We start from the raw sequence: 20459 nt of genomic DNA on the forward strand, positions 1-20459 counted from the left end.
GGCAGCCAGAAGACGGGTTTTCCAAAATCAAAAACCCCCCTGAAACTGTGACAGTAGTGCAACTTTGGCTATTGCACTGATGAGATACACAATTAAGGCTGAGTTTACATAAAACAAGTTTTGCTTCATTCCAATCAAAGATTTGGGGTCACAGGAATAAGTGATGTGGTAACAAAGGCAAAGTGTAAATACCCCAACAGATCATCTTCTGTTAAAATCCGTCCAAGCTTTCCACTGAATTCCTCAGACAGGCAGTACGTCTTCAGCTCTTCTAAGTAGAATAGTAAATGTTTCCTATTGATTCGGGAAATATCGTCTTCTCCGATAAACCCAACTAAAGGGCCCAAGAGATCCAAGTCTTGTGCAGTTATCTCTCCAGATATTGGGACATGCTAGAACAACATTTTTTTAATCATTAATTTACTCAAGCTGCACAAGTTTTTCATTATTTTGTGATTTTAGTTGTTGGATTATCTATAAGGCAGAATTCAAACAGTATCAAACATTTGAAGATCAGAACTCCATAGATTATTTTATTAGCAAAATAGCAACAAATGTTTTGCATATTCAGACTCTTAAGGCCCATTTACACGCTATGATATCGCTAGCGATATCGCTTGCAAGCAAACCCGCCCCCGTCGTTTGTGCGTCACGGGCAAATCTCTGGCCATGACGTACAATATCGCTAACACGCGTCACACATACCTTCCTAGCGACGTCGCTGTGGGCGGCGAACAACCTCTTTGTTAAAGGGGAGATTCGTGCATCATCACAGCGACGTCACACAGCGGCAGACCAATAGAAGTGGAGGGGCGGAGAGCAGCCGCATTAACAACACGCCCACCTCGTTGCCGGAGGACGCAGGTAAGCTGTTGTTCGTCGTTCCCGGGGTGTCACATGTAGCAATGTGTGCTGCCTTAGGAACGACGAACAACCTGCGTCCACAACGACCAATGAGATTTTGAAAATGAACGACATGTCAACGATCAACGATTAGGTGAGTATTTTTGATCGTAACTCGGAGCTGTTACATGCAACGACATCGCTAATGACGCTGGATGTGCGTCACGAATCCCGTGACCCTGACTACATATCGTTAGCGATATCATTCTGTGTAAATGGGCCTTTAGTCTAATGCAGCGATTCCTCCCAGCCTCCCCCATATGTATGCATGCTCAGTGTTCTCAATAGTAGGATGGCAATAAGCAGCTGCCGGATACCTATAGCAGTGACTTATGTACCTTGAGAACAAATGATCACGCATATTAAAATTCAACATGCCCAATTCTTTTTCTTTTTTTTGTTAGAAAACGGAGAAAGCCAGGTCACCTGATGACGGAACAGCATTAGTGTAAGGGACGATAACAAACCCTAAAATAATAGGAAAGGGGATCCTGCACAAGTAAAAAAATCTACACCTTTATTGGTCTAGTGTTAAAAGATCATTTCTCTCATGTATTGTCCATAAACAGAAACATCACGATTTCTGGTGCGCTCTATACCTTTCTCAAGATGTGAGTAAACATGTAGCGTGCACCAGAAACGCGTTGATGTTTCTGCTTATGGACAATATAAGGTTATAATGATCTTTTAACATTGGACCAATAAAGTTGAAGATTTTAGCCATTGAGCTGGATTGTACCTGAGTTCTTTTATTACCATCATAGGTTAAATGAATATTGGCCAAGCTGCTAAGATACATTAAGATATTCAATCTGCCCAACCAAAATTGTCGGAATTGACCAACGGTAAGCCCCTAATGCACATTAGACTAAGGTCAACTGCACTCGCTGATATAGAAAGAATTAGCCTACAGTTTAATGTGTATAGGGAAGACGTCAACTGGTTGTCGGGTGAGATGTCAATTGGATATGTGCAATTTCATTTTATGCTTCCAAAGATAAGACGCCAGCAGAAATGTCTATTGGTGGATTTCTATTAAAGGACACAGTATTGCTCAGCCAAATGAATGCTTTTGCGTATTGGAGTAACAGCCAAGATAGCTGTCAGCCAAAGGATTGTCCAAAGCATCATTTGGCAGAAACCATCTCGTGTGTATAGGGGCCATTAGTCTTATGTGTATGTTTAGCCTTATCTTACCATGGGAAGTGTCTCCACTTCAACCCTTTAAGTCTAAAACTTTCTTTGATACATTCTACATCCTTTTATTGCTAATTTTCAGATCATAAATGCAATAATAAAACATTGAAGTATATAGAATTGTGTAAAGAAATATACACATAAAACATGTGTAGTACCCCATTACCAGAATGTGAAGAGCTCTCTGAGCCAGTGTAGCCTTTTTGTGAAAGGGAAGCTCCATAAAACGTTTTGGATACTTATGAGCATGTTCCAGGAATTGTTTAACCGATTCATTAGAAAGTCTGTCAATGAGTTTAATTCTGGGGAAAAATAAGAGAATCGTGATTTTGTAAGTTCACAATACTCTAAACTCACACAACGGCATTTACTGGATAAGAAATAGATCTGTTTATTATTGAATATAAGTTCCGCTTCCCTCCTGTTTTAGAGATTTTCCAGCGTAAGAACTCTATGGGACTGCACACTAGAGTTGAGCGCGGTTCGCGGTTCGAGGTTCTCCAGTTCGCGGCTCGAGTGATTTTGGGGGCTGTTCTAGATCGAACTAGAACTCGAGCTTTTTGCTAAAGCTCGATAGTTCTAGATACGTTCGAGAACGGTTCTAGCAGCAAAAAGCAGGGCTTTTTACAGCTACAGTGTGCAGGAGCCATCGCTGGCAGCCTGCCAGAAGCTGGTAACCAAGATAAACATCGGGTATCCAAGAAAAGCACTTTGGTTAGTACCCCGATGTTTATCCTAGTTACGTGCAGGAAGCCCACACTTCCCCGCTCAGCTCACTCCGCCCCCTCCTGCACGCGGCATGTACACACACACTCACACACACACACACACACGTCTCCAGCCATGCAGTCCACGACACTGACGTCCTCCTGCCACTCTGCACACATGGTCCCGCTCGGCTTACCTGCGGTGATGAAGTCCCGACCTCAGCGCTGTCACTGTCCTCCATGGCCGCCGCTTGTCACATCACCTTCTCTCGCTTCCGACCCGAGACTGACTAGCGGTGACGTCACGGGCCTCTCGCGATACTTGGCTGTGAAGGCGGCGGTCATTGAACTCAGTGACAGGTGCTGTCAGCAGTGCAGGAGATTAGCGCAGGTAATGTACCTCGCTGACAGCAGCACTTGTCATCCCCTGCAGTGACCTGGGCTGACCCACTGATGTTAGCTCAGGTCACTGCACTGCTCTCCCAGCCAATGGGTAACATCCTGCTCTTCATTGACTGGGACAGTGTGGATCGTCATGGCAACCGCTTGGATTACACCAGACCTGGATTTGTTTTTCTTTCTAATAAATTGGTTAAAAAGGGAATGTATTGGGGAGTGTTTTTTCAAATAAAAATGTGTTTGTCGTCTATTTTTTTTTATTACTGTCTGGGTTGGTGATGTCGGGTATCTGATAGACGCCTGACCTCACCAACCCCAGGGCTTGGTGCCAGGTGACATTACACATCTGGTATTAACCCCATATATTACCCCGTTTGCCACCGCACCAGGGCACGGGATGAGCTGGGGCGAAGCACCAGGATTGGCGCATCTAATGGATGCGCCACTTCTGGGGCGGCTGCAGCCTGCTATTTTTAGGCTGGGGAGAGTCCAATAACCATGGACCTCCCTAGTCTGAGAATATCAGACCCCAGCTGTCTGCTTTACCTTGGCTGGTGATCCAATTTTGGGGGGACCCCTACGTGGTTTTTTTTTAAAATTATTTATTTAATTTAAAATAACAGCGTGGGGTGCCCTCAGTTTTGGATTACCAGCCAAGGTGAGGCTGCCAGCTGTGGTCTGCAGGCTGCAGCCGTCTGCTTTACCCTAGCTGGCTACAAAAATAGGGGGAACCCTACGTCATTTTTTTTTTTTCATTTTTTTGGCTAAATACAAAGCTAAGCACCCCTTAGTGCCACATGAAAGGCACCAAAGGGTGCAAAATTACAAAATGCAGGAGAGTGTGACATTATGTTTCTTTCTGCCATTATAATGACAGAAAAGACTGATATGAAGTGTACAAGCACAAGAAAATCACCAGAGCACTCTACGCTGTGAAAAGCAGTAGAAAATGGCACTGGAGTGAACATGTGACCGCCTCATGTAGGTTGAAGCTAAGGATCCTGGGTAAATTTATGTATTTTCCCTCCTTCAGTTTTTTTGCAGTACACAAAAAAAACGGAAGGCACACGGATGACAAACATACGGACCGTCTACGGAATGGAAACGGATGCCACACGGATTCCCCCCAGTGAAAAAAAACGGACTGTTTTTTGCAGACCACAAAAATGGATCGGTCGTGTGAATGTAGCCTTATTCTGATCTGCCGTTTATAAACAGCCAGGATAAGGAAATCTGTGGAAAGAGAAGTGCAATAGGGTCTTACCCCGGTATATAAGGGGTCTAGGATGAGCAAACCTACTCACCAAAGATGGTTGTGAAAGTCACAACTCCTATGCAAGCATGTAGCTCCAGGTCACGGCAGTGGTCCCCAAATGGCAGATAACAGAGAACGGTAGAGAAGGGTTTCAACACCGCGCCAATGACCGATAATCCAGAAGTGTCAGATTAATGTTTCTTTATTTCATGCACAGGTCAGGTCAACGCGTTTCAAGAGACTCAGCTCTCTTCATCAGGACAAGCTGGCAAAGAACATCAAATCTCAGATTAATGTTTCTTTATTTCATGCACAGGTCAGGTCAACGCGTTTCAAGAGACTCAGCTCTCTTCATCAGGACAAGCTGGCAAAGAACATCAAATCTCAGATTAATGTTTCTTTATTTCATGCACAGGTCAGGTCAACGCGTTTCAAGAGACTCAGCTCTCTTCATCAGGACAAGCTGGCAAAGAACATCAAATCTGCTGCAAGATGCCCTATACAGCATTAAATACCTTGGAGGTGAAGTCCCGGTCCACCCCTTTTTTGAAAAAAATCGGCGGGAATCTATACATTTAAAACAGCATGACATCATACATTGTAATACAAGAATTTTCCAACTTATTCCTTTGTAATAACTAATTCTTAATCCCAGAATATTAGTGGTGCTGATTAAAAGTGATATTTGAACAAAAATAAAATTGTGTAAAAATGTGTAAAAAAATGTATGTGAAGGTGTAGTCCTTGTTTTCCAAAAACATTTCTTTAAATACCAAGACACATAAGCTTCCCGATATTCCGTATCTTACATGAACTGCCTTGAACCCAAATTCGAGTGTTAAGCAGTCCATGATCCAGGGGCCGGAAATACATACACTCAGCCCCCTGTGCCACGTGTATATATAATTTGATTTGTTCAGAACAAACGTATACAGGGTAAATATTCACCTTAAACGAAAAAAAAGGCAGAAACAGGGAGTGGGGGTGTTTTCTTAATATATATATATATACTTTATACATATATATACCACCTTTTAAAGAAAAAATGGGGGGATTGAAATTATATTATTTGGTAATATCGTAGTGAATTCAACCAAAAAGTTAAAGTAGAAATCGCTGGATACAGTGAGAAGTCACCCCACCTGCGGTTCCACCCTGAGAACTCGCAGGTGCGCAAGGGAAAAGGAACAAAATAATACCATTATTCTATTCCCCATTGGAGCTAAAAGAAACACCCCAAAAGTTCGGTTTGATAACACACAATAATCTATGCTAATTTTAGAACTTTAGCGAAACAGTCCAAAAATATCGGTATATATAAAAAAACCAGGTGTTACCCGTGCACAGTGAACCTGGGATTATAACCAACAATTTGTTGTTATAGACGTGAAAGTTATATCAGAGTCATGTGCCACTGATATATGTGGAAAATCCAATGAAAAATGTCACTGACTAAATAAAGAGGGAGGGGGAAAAAAATATATATATAATGTAAGATAGAAATCATTCAATATAATCATTACGGTCAAGAATGGACCAATATATGTCCTGTAGCGACTAATAAATCGCGTTCCTGGCATCAATACTGAAAGGAACAATATGTAGCTCTGTGATGGGGTGAACTAAGTTCAAGAGCGTGGGAAAACGTGCTGTGCGCATGCTCACCCGGAAGGTACATAGCTAGTGCTTCATAGAGAGTTTCTCAGGGGGAAGCCAAGGTGAAAAGAGTTCAAAACCGTGGGAAAATTCCTAGTGCGCATGCCCCATTCTAATCATAACATATGAGTCTTCCTATCAACTGAACTTCAGGAAAAAAAAACTTGAGATCTGAAGAAAAAACCCTCCGAATGGAGAGACTGGACAAGTAGTCCCCCCAAACAACCGGGGATCAAGGACATACCGCCCAATGAACTAACTCATATTAGTTAAATTGATCATATATGAATAAACCCATGTGATTAAGAAATATATGTACATGTATTAAAATCTGCGAAAAAAATGACCTGCCTAATAAAAATTAAAATTAAAAAGTTAAAATATTAAATTATTAAATTTGTACAAAGGAAGGGTTTATATATAGATAAATATATATATATATATACAGTGCATAAAATCCTCATACATATGTATAAAACATAAAATCTACTGTACCAAAGGGACACATATGGTAGTGGCCACAAATATATAAAACTGTATGACAGGGATCTAAAACCAGGATCTAAAAAAGAGTTGAGATATTACTGCCTAAGTGCCTATGAGTTTTCCTAAATGTAAACACTGGTTCATGCACAGAGTGACCGGTCTACAGTAACCTTAGGGTTCAATGGAAAAGGTCAGTGACCTCATTGAGCCCAAAGGGTTTGAGGGTATTCAGTTTATAGATCCAGTAGGTCTCTTTTTTATTCAGTACTTCAGTGCGATGGTGGGCAAAGGGAGGTATCTGCTCTATGGGAGTGATGTTAATATTAGACTTCCCTTTGTGGCATACAGTCACATGTCTGGACAGACCATGCAACATAAACCCTATCTTAATATTGTGTCTGTGAGAGTTCAATCTTTTGTGCAGTGCCTGCGTCGTTCTCCCTATGTATTGTTTATTGCATTTGCATTCAATCAGATATATGACGAAATCTGACTGACATGTTAGATGAGTTCTAATGGGGAAAATCTCACCCCCCGCTGAGGAACTAAAATTAACTCTTTGATGTCGAATAGACTTGCAGCATAGGCAATTTTTTGCTAGGCATTTAAATGCCCCTACAGTGTTATTGATGGTCCCTACCCCCATAGCATTTCTCAATCTGCTGGGGGTCAATATGTTCTTCAGACTGCAGGCCTTACGGTAGGTGATCCCTGGTACCTCCGGTATGGCATCTTTCAAGAAGGGATCATTCAAGAGGATCCTCCAGTGTTTGCATATGATGCCTTTGATCAGATCCCCATCTCTACTGAATGTAATCAAGAGATTCGAGGAAAAGGTCTGTTCAGATTTCTCAGACCTTTTTTTCTTTTTAATCAGATCTGTCTGTGTCAGAGTTTTGTTAACATTAAAAGCTTGTCTGATCAATGAAGATGGGTAATCTTTCTCCAGGAATCTGTCCTTCAAGATATTTGCCTGTGTGAGGAAGTCATCATCCCGTGTGCAGTTCCTACGAATCCTTTGGAATTGGTTTTTCGGGACGTTTCCGAGCCATTTATTATAATGGCTGCTGGAAAAATGAATGTAGCCATTGCTGTCAACTTTTTTGAAGAAGGTTTTTGTGTAAATTGTCCCCTCAACATGCATGATGGTCAGATCAAGAAAATCGATCATGTCCTTTTTAATGATAGGCGAAAAGGTTAGACCCCAATTGTTCCTACTTAAGTGTCCCAGAAAAGCACTTATATTATCATCTGAGTTGTCCCAGATTAGGAAAAGGTCATCAATGTACCTTTTGTATATAATTACATGTTTGAAGAATTCAGAATTAAATATATAGAGTAATTCAAACATCCCCATGAAGAGGTTTGCGAAGGTAGGTGCGACTTTTGAACCCATCGCGGTCCCGCAGCACTGGTGGTATAATGTATCTTGAAAGGTAAAGTAATTATTATGCAATATAAACTTCATCCCTTCCAGGAGAAACTTTTTTTGAGCCTCAGGCAATCTGTCATCAGTCATAATGAATTGCTTGAAGCATTCCAGCCCTAGGTCATGCGGGATATTCGTATACAAAGCTGCTATGTCCAGGGATACAAATATGAAGGATTCTTGCCATTTAATGTCTTTGATGATGTTTATAAGATGTGTCGAGTCCTGTAGATAACTCCTTAGGTTAGTAACATGCACACACATGACTTGATCTATATAGGAAGCCAGATTCACTGTCAGGGAATAAATCCCCGATTTGATGTTCTTTGCCAGCTTGTCCTGATGAAGAGAGCTGAGTCTCTTGAAACGCGTTGACCTGACCTGTGCATGAAATAAAGAAACATTAATCTGACACTTCTGGATTATCGGTCATTGGCGCGGTGTGGAAACCCTTCTCTACCATTCTCGTTTATAAACAGCAGGCAGAAATAAGTGAATAACGCCCCCCAGCGTCAGAAAATCTCCGGGGTTTCAGGGCTAGCTGAGACCCTGGAGATCATGATTCAGGACGGTTTTTCCGGTCCCCGCTCACGTGATCACAGGTATACACCGTATACCGATGATCACGTTACAGTAAATAACAGCGCCGGTAAAAAATTATTTATCTCCCACTTGGCATGAACAAACATGATAAATCTCCTCCCCGGTCCCCTCCGGTCCCCCGGTGTCACCAAAGTGCCCCCTCTGATGCCCTCCCAGAAATCCAAGATGGCCGCGCGCACAGCAGCGCGCCGGCCGCATTCACCCTACTCCTCTGATTTCTGTCGCATGTGCCATGACATATGCGACAGAAAACTCCTCCCCAGGCCCTGCCAGGTCACCCCCTATAAACCCACCGGTGTTCCCCGGTGTCCCACGGTACCTGTGCAGCGTTGATCCCCCCACGGCCCTCTCCTTCACAATAGACGCTGCCGCATGCACAGAGCGGCTGTCAGCTCAGCTTCCTGTGTTCAGACACAGTGAGTGGTGGTTATGCATCTGTAAGCTAAATGGGCGGCACGGTGGCTCAGTGGTTAGCACTGCAGTCTTGCAGCGCTGAGGTCCTGGGTTCAATTCTCACCAAGGGCACCATCTGCAAGGAGTTTGTATGTTCTCCCCGTGTTTGCGTGGGTTTCCTCCGGGTACTCCAGTTTCCTCCCACACTCCAAAGACATACAGCACTATGGAATTAATAACGCTATATAAATGAATAAATTATTATTATTACTGCAATGCCCTGCTCATGAGGTAAGGAAAATAATTGATCAGGAGAGCTATATACTACATTTCCAAATGGAGGGATTTGCTTTTATAGTTTCCCTGCTGAACGACTACCAAACATGAGAGTCCGTTATACGCCACAAGAAAACACATTTAAATAGCGAGCTCTGTTGTATTCATTCAGCTGGATAACTGGACTTAAAGGGGTATTCCATCTCCAAGATCCTATCCCCAATATATAGTAGGTGGAATAGCAATAATATCAGCAAATACCAATATTTGGAAATGTAGAATAGTTCTCCTGATTAGGCATGCCCTTACCTCATGAGCAGGGCATTGCAGCTTTGGTAGCAACCATTACGACATGGACTCTGCTGCTGTGGACCCGGGGAGAGTGAGTGCAGATTCATTGCACCCACACTCCTCACATGAAGGGTCTGCACTCCTAGAAAATGGGGGATACATTCCCCGAGTGTCTCCCCCCCATATTCTAGACGGTCCAGAGTCGTCGTGGGACCCCTTTATTTTTTTTCTTACAATAAATTGGTGAAAGAGGAAATGTTTTGGGGACTGTTTTTTCAAATAAATTTCTTTTGTCGATTTTTTTTTTGTTAGTACTGACAGTTTATGATGTTGGGTATCTAATAGACGCCATGACATCACAAACTGCTGGGCTTGATCTCAGGTGACTTTACAGCTAGTATCAACCCGATTTATTACCCCGTTTGCCACTGCACCAGGGCACGGGATGAGCTGGGGTGAAGCGCCAGGATTGGCGCATCTAGTGGATGCGCCACGTCTGGGGTGCCTGCGGCCTGCTATTTTTAGGCTGTGAAGGCCCAATAACTATGGACCTTCCCACCCTGAGAATACCAGACCACAGCTGTCCGCTTTACCTTGGCTGGTGATCCAATTTGGGGGGGACCCTACTTTTTTTGTGTAATTATTAATATTTATAAAATAATTATAAAAAAAGAGCCTGAGGGGACCTCCACATTGGATCCCCAACCACGGTAAAGCTGCCAGCTGTGGTTTTCAGGCTACAGCCGTCTGCTTTACCCTAGCTGGCTATCAAAAATGGGGGGACCCAACGTCATTTTTTTTTTTAACTATTTTTTAAATAGAAAAAATTAATGGGCTTCCCTGTATTTTGATTGCCAACCAAGGTAACGGCAGGCAGATGGGGGTGGCAACCCATAGCTGTCTGCTTTATCTGCGCTGAGAATCAAAAATACCGCGGAGCGCTACGTCATTTTTTGTAAAGATTTATTTTTACAGCACTGTGATGTCCAGCAATCAAAATACAGGGAAGCCCATTTTGTTTTTAGTTATTTAAATAAATAATTAAACAAAATATATATGGGCTCCCGCTGCATTTTCTGTATTGCTAGCTAAGGGTAATCCAAGCAGCTACTGGCTGCTAACCCCCACTGCTTGGTGTTACCTTCACTGCCAATGGAAAATCCAGGGAAGCATTTTTTATTTTTTTTGCCAAAAAACTACAAAAAAAGGATGTGAGCTTCGCCATATTTTTGTATGCTAGCCAGGTATAGCAGGCAGGTGCTGGAAGAGTTGGATACAGCGCCAGATAATGGCGCTTCTATGAGAGTGCCATTTTCTGGGGCGGCTGCGGACTGCAATTCGCAGCAGAGGCGCCCAGAAACCTCGGGCTAACCTGTGCTGTGGATTCCAATCCCCAGCTGCCTAATTGTACCAGGCTGGACACAAAAATGGGGCGAAGCCTACGTCATTTGTTTTCTAATTATTTCATGAAATTCATGAAATAATAAAAAAAAGGGCTTCCCTTTATTTTTGGTTCCCAGCCGGGTACAAATAGGCAACTGGGGGTTGGGGGCAGCCGTACCTGCCTGCTGTACAGGCCGTGGCTGCCTGCTGTACCTGGCTAGCATACAAAAATATGGCGAAGCCCACATAATTGTGGCCGTGGCTGCCTGCTGTACCTGGCTAGCATACAAAAATATGGCGAAGCCCACATAATTTTTTCAGGGGGCAAAAAACTTCTGCATACAGTCCTGGATGGAGTATGCTGAACCTTGTAGTTCTGCAGCTGCTGTCTGTCTGTATGGAGAAGAGCAGACAGCAGCTGCAGAACTACCGGAGAGTGCAATGACAGGTCATACATGACGCGTCATAGTCATGTGACCAGTCTGTGGCCAATGAGATAATAGCCACGTGACTGGTCACATGGCTATTTTGACGTCACGATAGGTCCTGCATCACTGCTGGCAGTGCTGGTCACCGGGAGGATTCAGCGATCATCGGATGGAATAGCGGCAGGAGACAGAGTGCAGGAGGGATCGCGGGGACCGGTAAGTGTTATGGCAATGTTTATTAACTGTATGTGTACATTTATAATGCGTTTTTATGTGTTTGTGATTGCCTCCAATTATATCCTATTGGTTCGAGTTCGGTTCGTCGAACGTTCGCCGAACTGAACTCGAACGAGACCTCCGTTCGACAAACCGAACTCGAGCCGAACTACGGCCAGTTCGCTCATCTCTACTGCACACTGACAAATTGTGACAATGCACACTGTGCAAACTGTCAAGATTCTCCTGTATGTCACCTGTGAGTGCGTGATCATATGACCTCATATATGTGATTTCATACTTATATTCACACGTTGACTAGATTCTCATCCTGCTTCTCTCAATTCTCTTCTATTGAAAAAAGATGGATGAGCGTAGTCGGTTCATGATCACAACTATGCAAATCAAATACATGCGGTCATGTAATTGCCCATCTGCCTGCAGTCAAAGAGTAACTGCAGGCTTTTGCTCTTAGGCTATGTGCGCACTAGACCTTGTTAGCACTTCTCCAAAACGCGTTTTTGGCCGCAAAAAAACGCACAAAAATGCATCCACGGCAAAAACGCACTGCGTTTTATTGCGGTTTTGCTGCGTTTTTGATCACTGCATTTTGCTGCATTTTTCCAATGCATTTCCTGCGTGAAAAACGCAGTAAAACGCAGGAAAGAATTGACATGTCCATTTTTTTTTTAGCTCAAAAACACAGCTAAAAAAAGAGTTGTGTGCGGACAGCAAAAATGAAAAGTCATAGACTTTGCTGGGAAAGCAAAGTCATGCAGTTTTGAGTCCAAAAACGCACAAAAATGCACCCGAAAAATGCGCAAAAACGCCTAGTGCGCACATAGCCTAAGGCTGGAAACACATCTATGCGAGTAAAATCGGTCCGAGTTGGCTGAAAAAAACTCTGCTGATTTTAGTTCACGTTAGGTCCGAGTGCAACGCAAGTGCGATGCTTTTTCTGAATAAATTAATGATTTTACTAGCGTGTGTAATGCGTGTGTAATGCGTGTGTAATGCGTATTTTTTACTATGTCATCTGCCATTCAGCTCTGCTACATGGCCGCTGACAGCAGACACAGACAGAGCCGCACGATCAGAATGAACTCGGGTTAACTTCACCCGACTTCATTGTCATGCTGCGGCTCTGTCTGTGCCGCATCCTGATTAGCGGTCACCAGTGAAGGTCTCACCGGTGACCGCTTATTCCCTGAGTGACTGAAGTTAGCAGCCCTCTCTCATACTCACCGATCCCCGATCCCCGACGCGGCGCTGCACGGCATTCACACTGCTGCGGCGGCTTTTACTATTTTGAAAAAGCCGGCCGCTCATTAAACAATCTCGTATTCCCTGCTTTACCCGCCCACAGGCACCTATGATTGGTTGCAGTGAGACACGCCCCCACGCTGAGTGACAGGTGTCTCAGTGCACCCAATCACAGCAGCCGGTGGGCGGGTCTATACTGTGCAGTGAAATAAATAATTAAATAATTTAAAAAAACGGCATGCGGTCCCCCCCAATTTCAATACCAGCCAGATAAAGCCATACGGCTGAAGGCTGGTATTCTCAGGATGGGGAGCTCCACGTTATGGGGAGCCCCCCAGCCTAACAATATCAGCCAGCAGCCGCCCAGAATTGCTGCATACATTAGATGCGACAGTTCTAGGACTGTACCCGGCTCTTCCCGATTTGCCCTGTTGCGTTGGCAAATCGGGGTAATAAGGAGTTAATGGCAGCCCATAGCTGCCACTAAATCCTAGATTAATCATGTCAGGCGTCTCCACGAGATACCTTCCATGATTAATCTGTAAGTTACAGTAAATAAACACACACACACACACTTGAAAAATCCTTTATTAGAAATAAAAAACACTAACAAATTCCCTGGTTCACCACTTTAATAAGCCCCAAAAAGTCATCCATGTCCGGCGTAATCCAGGATGGTCCAGCGTCGCTTCCAGCTCTGCTACATGGAGGTGACCGGAGCTGCAGAAAACACAGCCGCTCCTGTCAGCTCCACGCAGCAACTGAGGTGAGTATCGCGATCAGCTGAGCTGTCACTGAGGTTACCCGCTGTCACTGTTGGAGGATCCAGCGGTGGCCGCGGGTAACCTCAGTGACAGCTCAGCTGATCGCGATACTCACCTCAGTTGCTGCATGGAGCTGACAGGAGTGGCGGTGTCTTCTGCAGCTCCTGCCACCTTCATGCAGCAGAGCTGGAAGCGACGCTGGACCATCCTGGATTACGCCAGATATGGAGGACTTTTTGGGGCTTATTAAAGTGTTGAACCAGGGAATTTGTTAGTGTTTTTTATTTCTAATAAAGGATTTTTTTCGGGCGTGTGTGTGTTTATTTACTGTAACTTACAGATTAATCATGGAAGGTATCTCATAGACGCCTGACATGATTAATCTAGGAGTTATTGGCAGCTATGGGCTGCTAATAACTCCTTATTACCCCGATTTGCTAACGCACCAGGGCAAATCGGGAAGAGCCGGGTACAGTCCCAGAACTGTCGCATCTAATGTATCCGGCAATTCTGGGCGGCTGCTGACTGATATTGTTAGGCTGGGGGGCTCCCCATAACGTGGAGCTCCCCATCATGAGAATACCAGCCTTCAGCCGTATGGCTTTATCTGGCTGGTATTAAAATTGGGGGGGACCGCACGCCGGTTTTTTTAATTATTTAATTATTTATTTCACTGCACAGTATAGACACGCCCACCGGCTGCTGTGATTGGGTGCAGTGAGACACCTGTCACTCAGCGTGGGGGCGTGTCTCACTGCAACCAATCATAGGCGCCTGTGGGCGGGTAATGCAGGGAATACGAGATTGTTTAATGAGCGGCCGGCTTTTTCAAAATAGTAAAAGCCGCCGCAGCAGTGTGAATGCCGTGCACCGCCGCGCCGGAGATCGGGGATCGGTGAGTATGAGAGAGGAGGGGAAAATGACCGACAGACTGTGAGAGAGGGACAGAGATAGTGACAGACAGACAGAGAGAGAATAGAGACCGAGAGGGAGAGACCGACTGACAGAGAATAGTGATTGACAGACATTGTGAGACATCACTCGTTTCCAGTGTTTTAGGAAACATGAGAGAAATGTAATTAGAAAATCGGATGTCACTAGGATGGTGTGAGTGCCGTCCCGTGACATCCGATTTTTTTACACGCTCCCATAGACTTGCATTGGAGAGACTCGCAGTAGAAACTCGCAAAAAAGCAGCATGCTGCGATTTTTTTTCTCAGTCCGACTTGGACTGAGAAAAAAATCGCAAATGCGAGCTGAATCATTCACTAACATGTGTCCGATTCCAATGTGAGTTTTTCTCGCATTGCTCTACTGCGAGAAACTCGCAAGTGAGAAGCAGCCCTTAGAATGGAAAATCCATGAAAGTAATATGTATTTATTATACGTGCAGTAATACATGTTACCATCTGATGAGAATGAGGCAAGGACATCATCACTCCGCCATGATCCTCTTTTAAACTCCCACAGTAAAAATTGCATGAACTAGATGGAAGTACTAACATATATCGCAAACTATGTTTAGTCGCCATTGTTTGGTTTTATTCTTTTAATATTTTTTCTGAACCTTTTTGCTACATTTTGATATGTTATACTAAAATGCAAATAGTAATAAAAATAAAAACAGCACTATAAACATAATAATTATGAATTACCTAGAAATCCATAATTTTATACCCTCCATTAATTTTCACCATTATAGCAAATGACACACACGAAATCCACTCATAAACTAAGGGGTACTTTGCACGCTGCGACATCGCTACTGTGATATCGTCGGGGTCAAATCGAAAGTGATCCGGCGCCGGTAACGACGTCACAACGTGTAAAGCCTAGATGCGCCAATAAACGATCGCAAAAGCGTCGAAAATCGGTGATCTGTGTAGCGTCGGTCATTTTCATAATGTCGCACCAATAAGAGATACGATGTTGTTCCTCATTCCTGTGGCAGCACACATCGCTGTGTGTCAAGCCGCAGGAGCGAGGAACATCTCCTTACCTGCCTCCACCGGCTATGCGGAAGGAAGGAGGTGGGCGGGATGTTTACGTCCCGCTCATCTCCGCCCCTCCGCTTCTATTGGCTGCCTGCCGCGTGGCATCGCTGTGACGCCGCACGACCCACCCCCTTAGGAAGAAGGTGGATCGCTGGCCAGAGCGATGTCGCAGGGCAGGTAAGTGCGTGTGAAGCTGCCGTAGCAATAATGTTTGCTACGGCAGCTATCACAAGATATCGCATGCGCGACAGGGGTGGGTACTATCACACTCGGCATCACTAGTCGATGCTAGCGATGTCGCAACGTGCAAAGTACCCCTAAAGGGAAAGGAGGCCTTCTGATTGCTACTAATGGCAGATGTCAGGGTAAAGGAGGATCAGGAATGTGAGATCCCTAAGTTATAGAAGCAAAACTTGGTTTACATCGCTAATGCATCTGGTTCTGATATATAAGTATCTAAGGGGTAATTTGCACACTACGATATCGCAGGTGCGATGTCGGTGGGGTCAAATCGAAAGTGACGCACTTCCGGCGTCGCTGTCGATATCGTAGTGTGTAAAGCGTTTTTGATACGATTAACGAGCGCAAAAGCGTCGTAATCGTATCATCGGTGTAGTGTCCGACATTTTCATAATTTCGCTGTAGCGACGGTACGATGTTGTTCCTCGTTCCTGCAGCAGCACACATCGCTGTGTGAGAAGCCACAGGAGTGAGGAACATCAGCTTACCTGCGTCACCGCAGCTCACGCCAGCTATGTGGAAGGACGGAGGTGGGCGGGATGTTTACGTCCCGCTCATCTCCGCTCCTCCGCTTCTATTCGCCGCCTGCCGTGTGACGTCGCTGTGACGCCACACGTCCCGCCCCCTTAGGAAGGAGGCGGGTCGCCGGTCAGAGCGACGTCGCAGGGCAGGTGAGTGCATGTGAAGCTGCCATAGCGATAATGTTCACTAAGGCAGAGATCACAAGATATCGCTGCTGCGACGGGGGCAGGTACTATCGCGCTCGGAATCGCAAGCATCGGATTACGATGTCGTAGTGTGCAAAGTACCCCTAAGGGTGCATTTACACTGGCCGATAATCTGGAATAAGTAATCGAAAGAACTATTGTTTTCCGATTATTGACCTTTTTAAATAGGCCGGTAATCATCCATTGAACAAACAGGGTGAACAGTCTACACTGGCCATTAAACAATTGCCAATTAGCTTGCATGCAGCTAATCAGTGATTATTTTAAGATCACGATCAGCAAGTGTAAATACTGCCATAATATTGGTGTTTTTGCACTTACGGGAGATCAGTGATGAATTCCGGCACCATCCAGCCTGTGTCTTCCCAGGAAAGTTCAGGTCTCTTTTGAATTTCTTCCAGGATGCACTTCCTCTATGAAAGATAAATAGAGAAATCTTAATGAAAGAAATCTGAAAAATGTAGCTGTATTTTAAATCAAACTTCATTTCTTACAAGACTTTTTCGCAGACCACTAGGGATCCCTTGAAGATACTTAACCACATCTCTGATTTCCGACAGGGTGTTTAGTTGCTGCAGATTGTCACATTCAATCCCATTAGCCAGAGTTCCTAGGCTGCTATTAACAGGGAAAAGATATTACATTTTTTATCTCAATCCTAGTCTACGGATAAACTACAGAGAACAAAAAGGAGCTATGTCCTGCTTATTCTCATTGCAATATTTAGTGCTCCTCCTGGAGGTTATCTTATCTCATTACACATAGACTTACAGGATCGTGTTCTTGGTCAGGTTTGCACCAGCCTGAATCTTCCTCCAAAGGAATTGAGTCTGTTCCAAAAGATAAGAGTATACAGATACTTATTCACTTTAAACGGGTTTTACCGCTATATACACTTATCCCCTGTCCACAAGATAGGTGATCTTTGGAGCCTGACTCCTGAGAGCCAAACTGATGCCAAAACCTGTGGTTCCAAAGTCCTCTGTGTGAATGGAGCAGTAGTGTACACATGTGACCTCTACATCATTTACTTCTATTAACCTGACAGAACGGCTATCATTATCAGACTCATACAAGTGAATAAAATGGTTAGCTAGAAATGTATTACTAGAGGTGAGCAGAAAGATTTGAACTAACCTGGACTGGTGTCCTATTCGGCAATCAATGGCAGCCAAACCAGGGCAGTGGACACTTCGGTGCCGGTAATCCTGGAATTCTCCGCTGCTTACTAGGTGTGATGAGGACTCGTTACTAGGCCTTATACGGCATCATGACGTACATCACGCCACAATGTCCTAACATCCTGAGGCCTAGTAAACGGTAGAGAAGCCTTTGAGGATTGCCATTGAAGAAATGAACACTGCCCTGGCCAAGGTGCCACTTAGTACCGAACTTGATGCTGGATAACGGTAAAATTAATCTTTTTGCTCATCTCTAGTTATGACCTTTTTACTCTGGATAGATGATAAAATAATTAAGATACTAAAAAAAATTATATTTACTAGCAGAGGAAGAGTTGTCACCATTCTACTGCACATCATCCATATGGCCCTATACTGTATATAACACATATGTACCTTAATTACAGTACATACAACATATAGTACTACATAGTCATTTACATACTATATATAAGAAATGCAATATACATGTAATATTCACAGTATTTTAGACAATAATTAAGGTTCAATTATATTTTCATTAAAACATAAGCTTGATCAAATTTTATGAACTATTTTTGTCCAACACATTTTATTTAGGTTGCTATAACTTTTAGGTCATCTATAAAACAAACCAAAAAGTGACACAAACGCAAACATAATTGTTTTTTATGATATCATTGTCAACACATTACTGGATAAGGTTTTTAGATGTTGGATTTGAATGTTACTTAGGGAGACTCTATCACAATTTCCCTTTGTACAGCTAAGACCCGAAAGGATCTTAATTAGGGATGATCGAATACCTCAAATATTTGGCTTCATGAATATTCTACGAATAACTCGACGCTATGCGAATATTCGATGCGTAATGTAAGTCTATGGGAAGCCCGAATAGTTCCGAATAGTTGTTATTCGGGTTTCCCATAGACTTACATTGTGCATCGAATATTCGCAAATAGTCGAATAGCGGCGACCTACTCGGAAAATATTCGATCATCCCTAATCTTATCATTGTCTTTCGATCTGAAATTTCACACACTGCTTGTTTCGAAAAATGCTAGTGTAGTGTTTGATACCGTCTTATGAGCTTAAGCCAAAAGTGGATCCAGCAGGAAGAACTCTTAGGGGTGCTTTACACGCTGCGACATCGCTAGCATTTGCTGGCGATGTCAAGCGCGATAGCACCCGCCCCGATAGTACGGCCGATATGTGGTGATCGCTGCCGTAGTGAACATTATCGCTACGGCAGCGTCACACACATATCCCTGCCTAGCGACGTCGCTGTGACTGGCGATCCGCCTCCTTTCTAAGGGGGAGGCTCGTTTGGCGTCACAGCGGCCGCCCAATCAAAGCGGAGGGGCGGAGATGAGCGGGACGAACATCCCGCCCACCTCCTCCCTTCCTCATTTCTGGCGGGACGCAGGTAAGGTGCGGTTCCTCGTTCCCGCGGTGTCACACATAGCGATGTGTGCTGCCGCAGAAACGACGAGCTACATCGCCCAAGCATCAGCAACAATAATTGGGAATAGGGGGGGGATGTCACCGATGAGCGATTTTGAACGTTTTTGTGACGATTCAAAATCGCTCATAGGTGTCACACACAACGACATCGCTAAAGCGGCCGGATGTGCGTCACAAATTTCGTGACCCCAACGAGATCGCTTTAGTGATGTCGTAGCGTGTAAACCCACCCTAACTCCTTTATATTTCCCATTTCTTTTGAATGTACTTGACTTTGCGCTAAAAGAAAACTACATATTTTTCAAAAAAAAGTGCTGTGTGAGTTTTAAACTGCATTAAAAGTTCTACATTTTTGTATAATTTTTCTGTTTCAGCTCATTGCTATTATCAAGCAATTTGCCATTGAATGACACCACTCTAGCCAGTAGTTACCTGCTGCGGCATCCAGGCAACTTCTCCATACAGGCTCATGTTCCGCAGTAGTATTTGTGTGTCCAAATGCAACAGTTTTAGTGGTGCAAATGGAAGAAGACATGAAAATTGCTCAGGCCACAGCTCAACATCTTGGATATGCCTCTATATAAGTAAGAAAAAAATAGCATTTCTACATAGCATAATGGAAAAAAATATTTGTGATGTCCTAGCTTTGTCTCGCAATCAACTGAATACTTTATTATAGTCATTTGAATTATTTTATAAATTTCGTAAAAAGCAAATATAAAAAGAGTGATGAACACAAATTTATAACAACTATATTTTGTGGAGGACTACAAAACCGTAAAGTGTACTATTGCAAACTGGCACCATTATGCAGAATCTGTAGGCACTTACTTTACACAGTGGCACTTTAGCGGGCATTGCTATGCTAGCACTTTGACAGACAATCATATTTGGAACAGTAGCTTCCAGTTTTAGGGCAGCATTATGTCTCTTGTGGATCACTAAGTCTCTTGTGGATCACCACTAAGTGGCTGTTTTTTACTGATTTATGGGCACTTTGACTTCCTAGCATTTCTATAGGCGCACGTCATGGAAAGCATTTTTTTTTAAATAAAAATTTAAAAAATATTCTGGGGATGGATAGTTCACATGTGATCCTATTTTTTAAAAGGGTTGTCTCAAGTTTGGTAGTGTTGCCCTAATCATTGGATAGGGGATAACTTTCTTAACGCTGTGGGTCCGACCACTGGAACCCTCAGCAATCCTGAGAACCGGGGTTCTGAA

At 43.8% G+C, this 20459-nt stretch overlaps 1 protein-coding gene across 1 annotated transcript in view; it reads right to left on the reverse strand.

The window, feature by feature from the left end:
- The window catches only part of STRC (stereocilin), a 140597-nt gene that overhangs the window by 63798 nt on the left and 56340 nt on the right, over positions 1–20459 (reverse strand). The window contains exons 14-19 of the mRNA XM_075345883.1: positions 19668–19811; positions 17383–17441; positions 17106–17229; positions 16933–17024; positions 2267–2402; positions 193–392 (exon numbers count right to left, since the gene is read on the reverse strand). Of these exons, the coding sequence (XP_075201998.1) occupies positions 193–392; positions 2267–2402; positions 16933–17024; positions 17106–17229; positions 17383–17441; positions 19668–19811 (755 nt within the window). The remainder of the gene's footprint in view (positions 1–192; positions 393–2266; positions 2403–16932; positions 17025–17105; positions 17230–17382; positions 17442–19667; positions 19812–20459) is intronic.

This window comes from Anomaloglossus baeobatrachus, chromosome 4 (genome assembly GCF_048569485.1).
Source record: "Anomaloglossus baeobatrachus isolate aAnoBae1 chromosome 4, aAnoBae1.hap1, whole genome shotgun sequence".
Lineage (NCBI taxonomy): Eukaryota > Metazoa > Chordata > Amphibia > Anura > Aromobatidae > Anomaloglossus > Anomaloglossus baeobatrachus.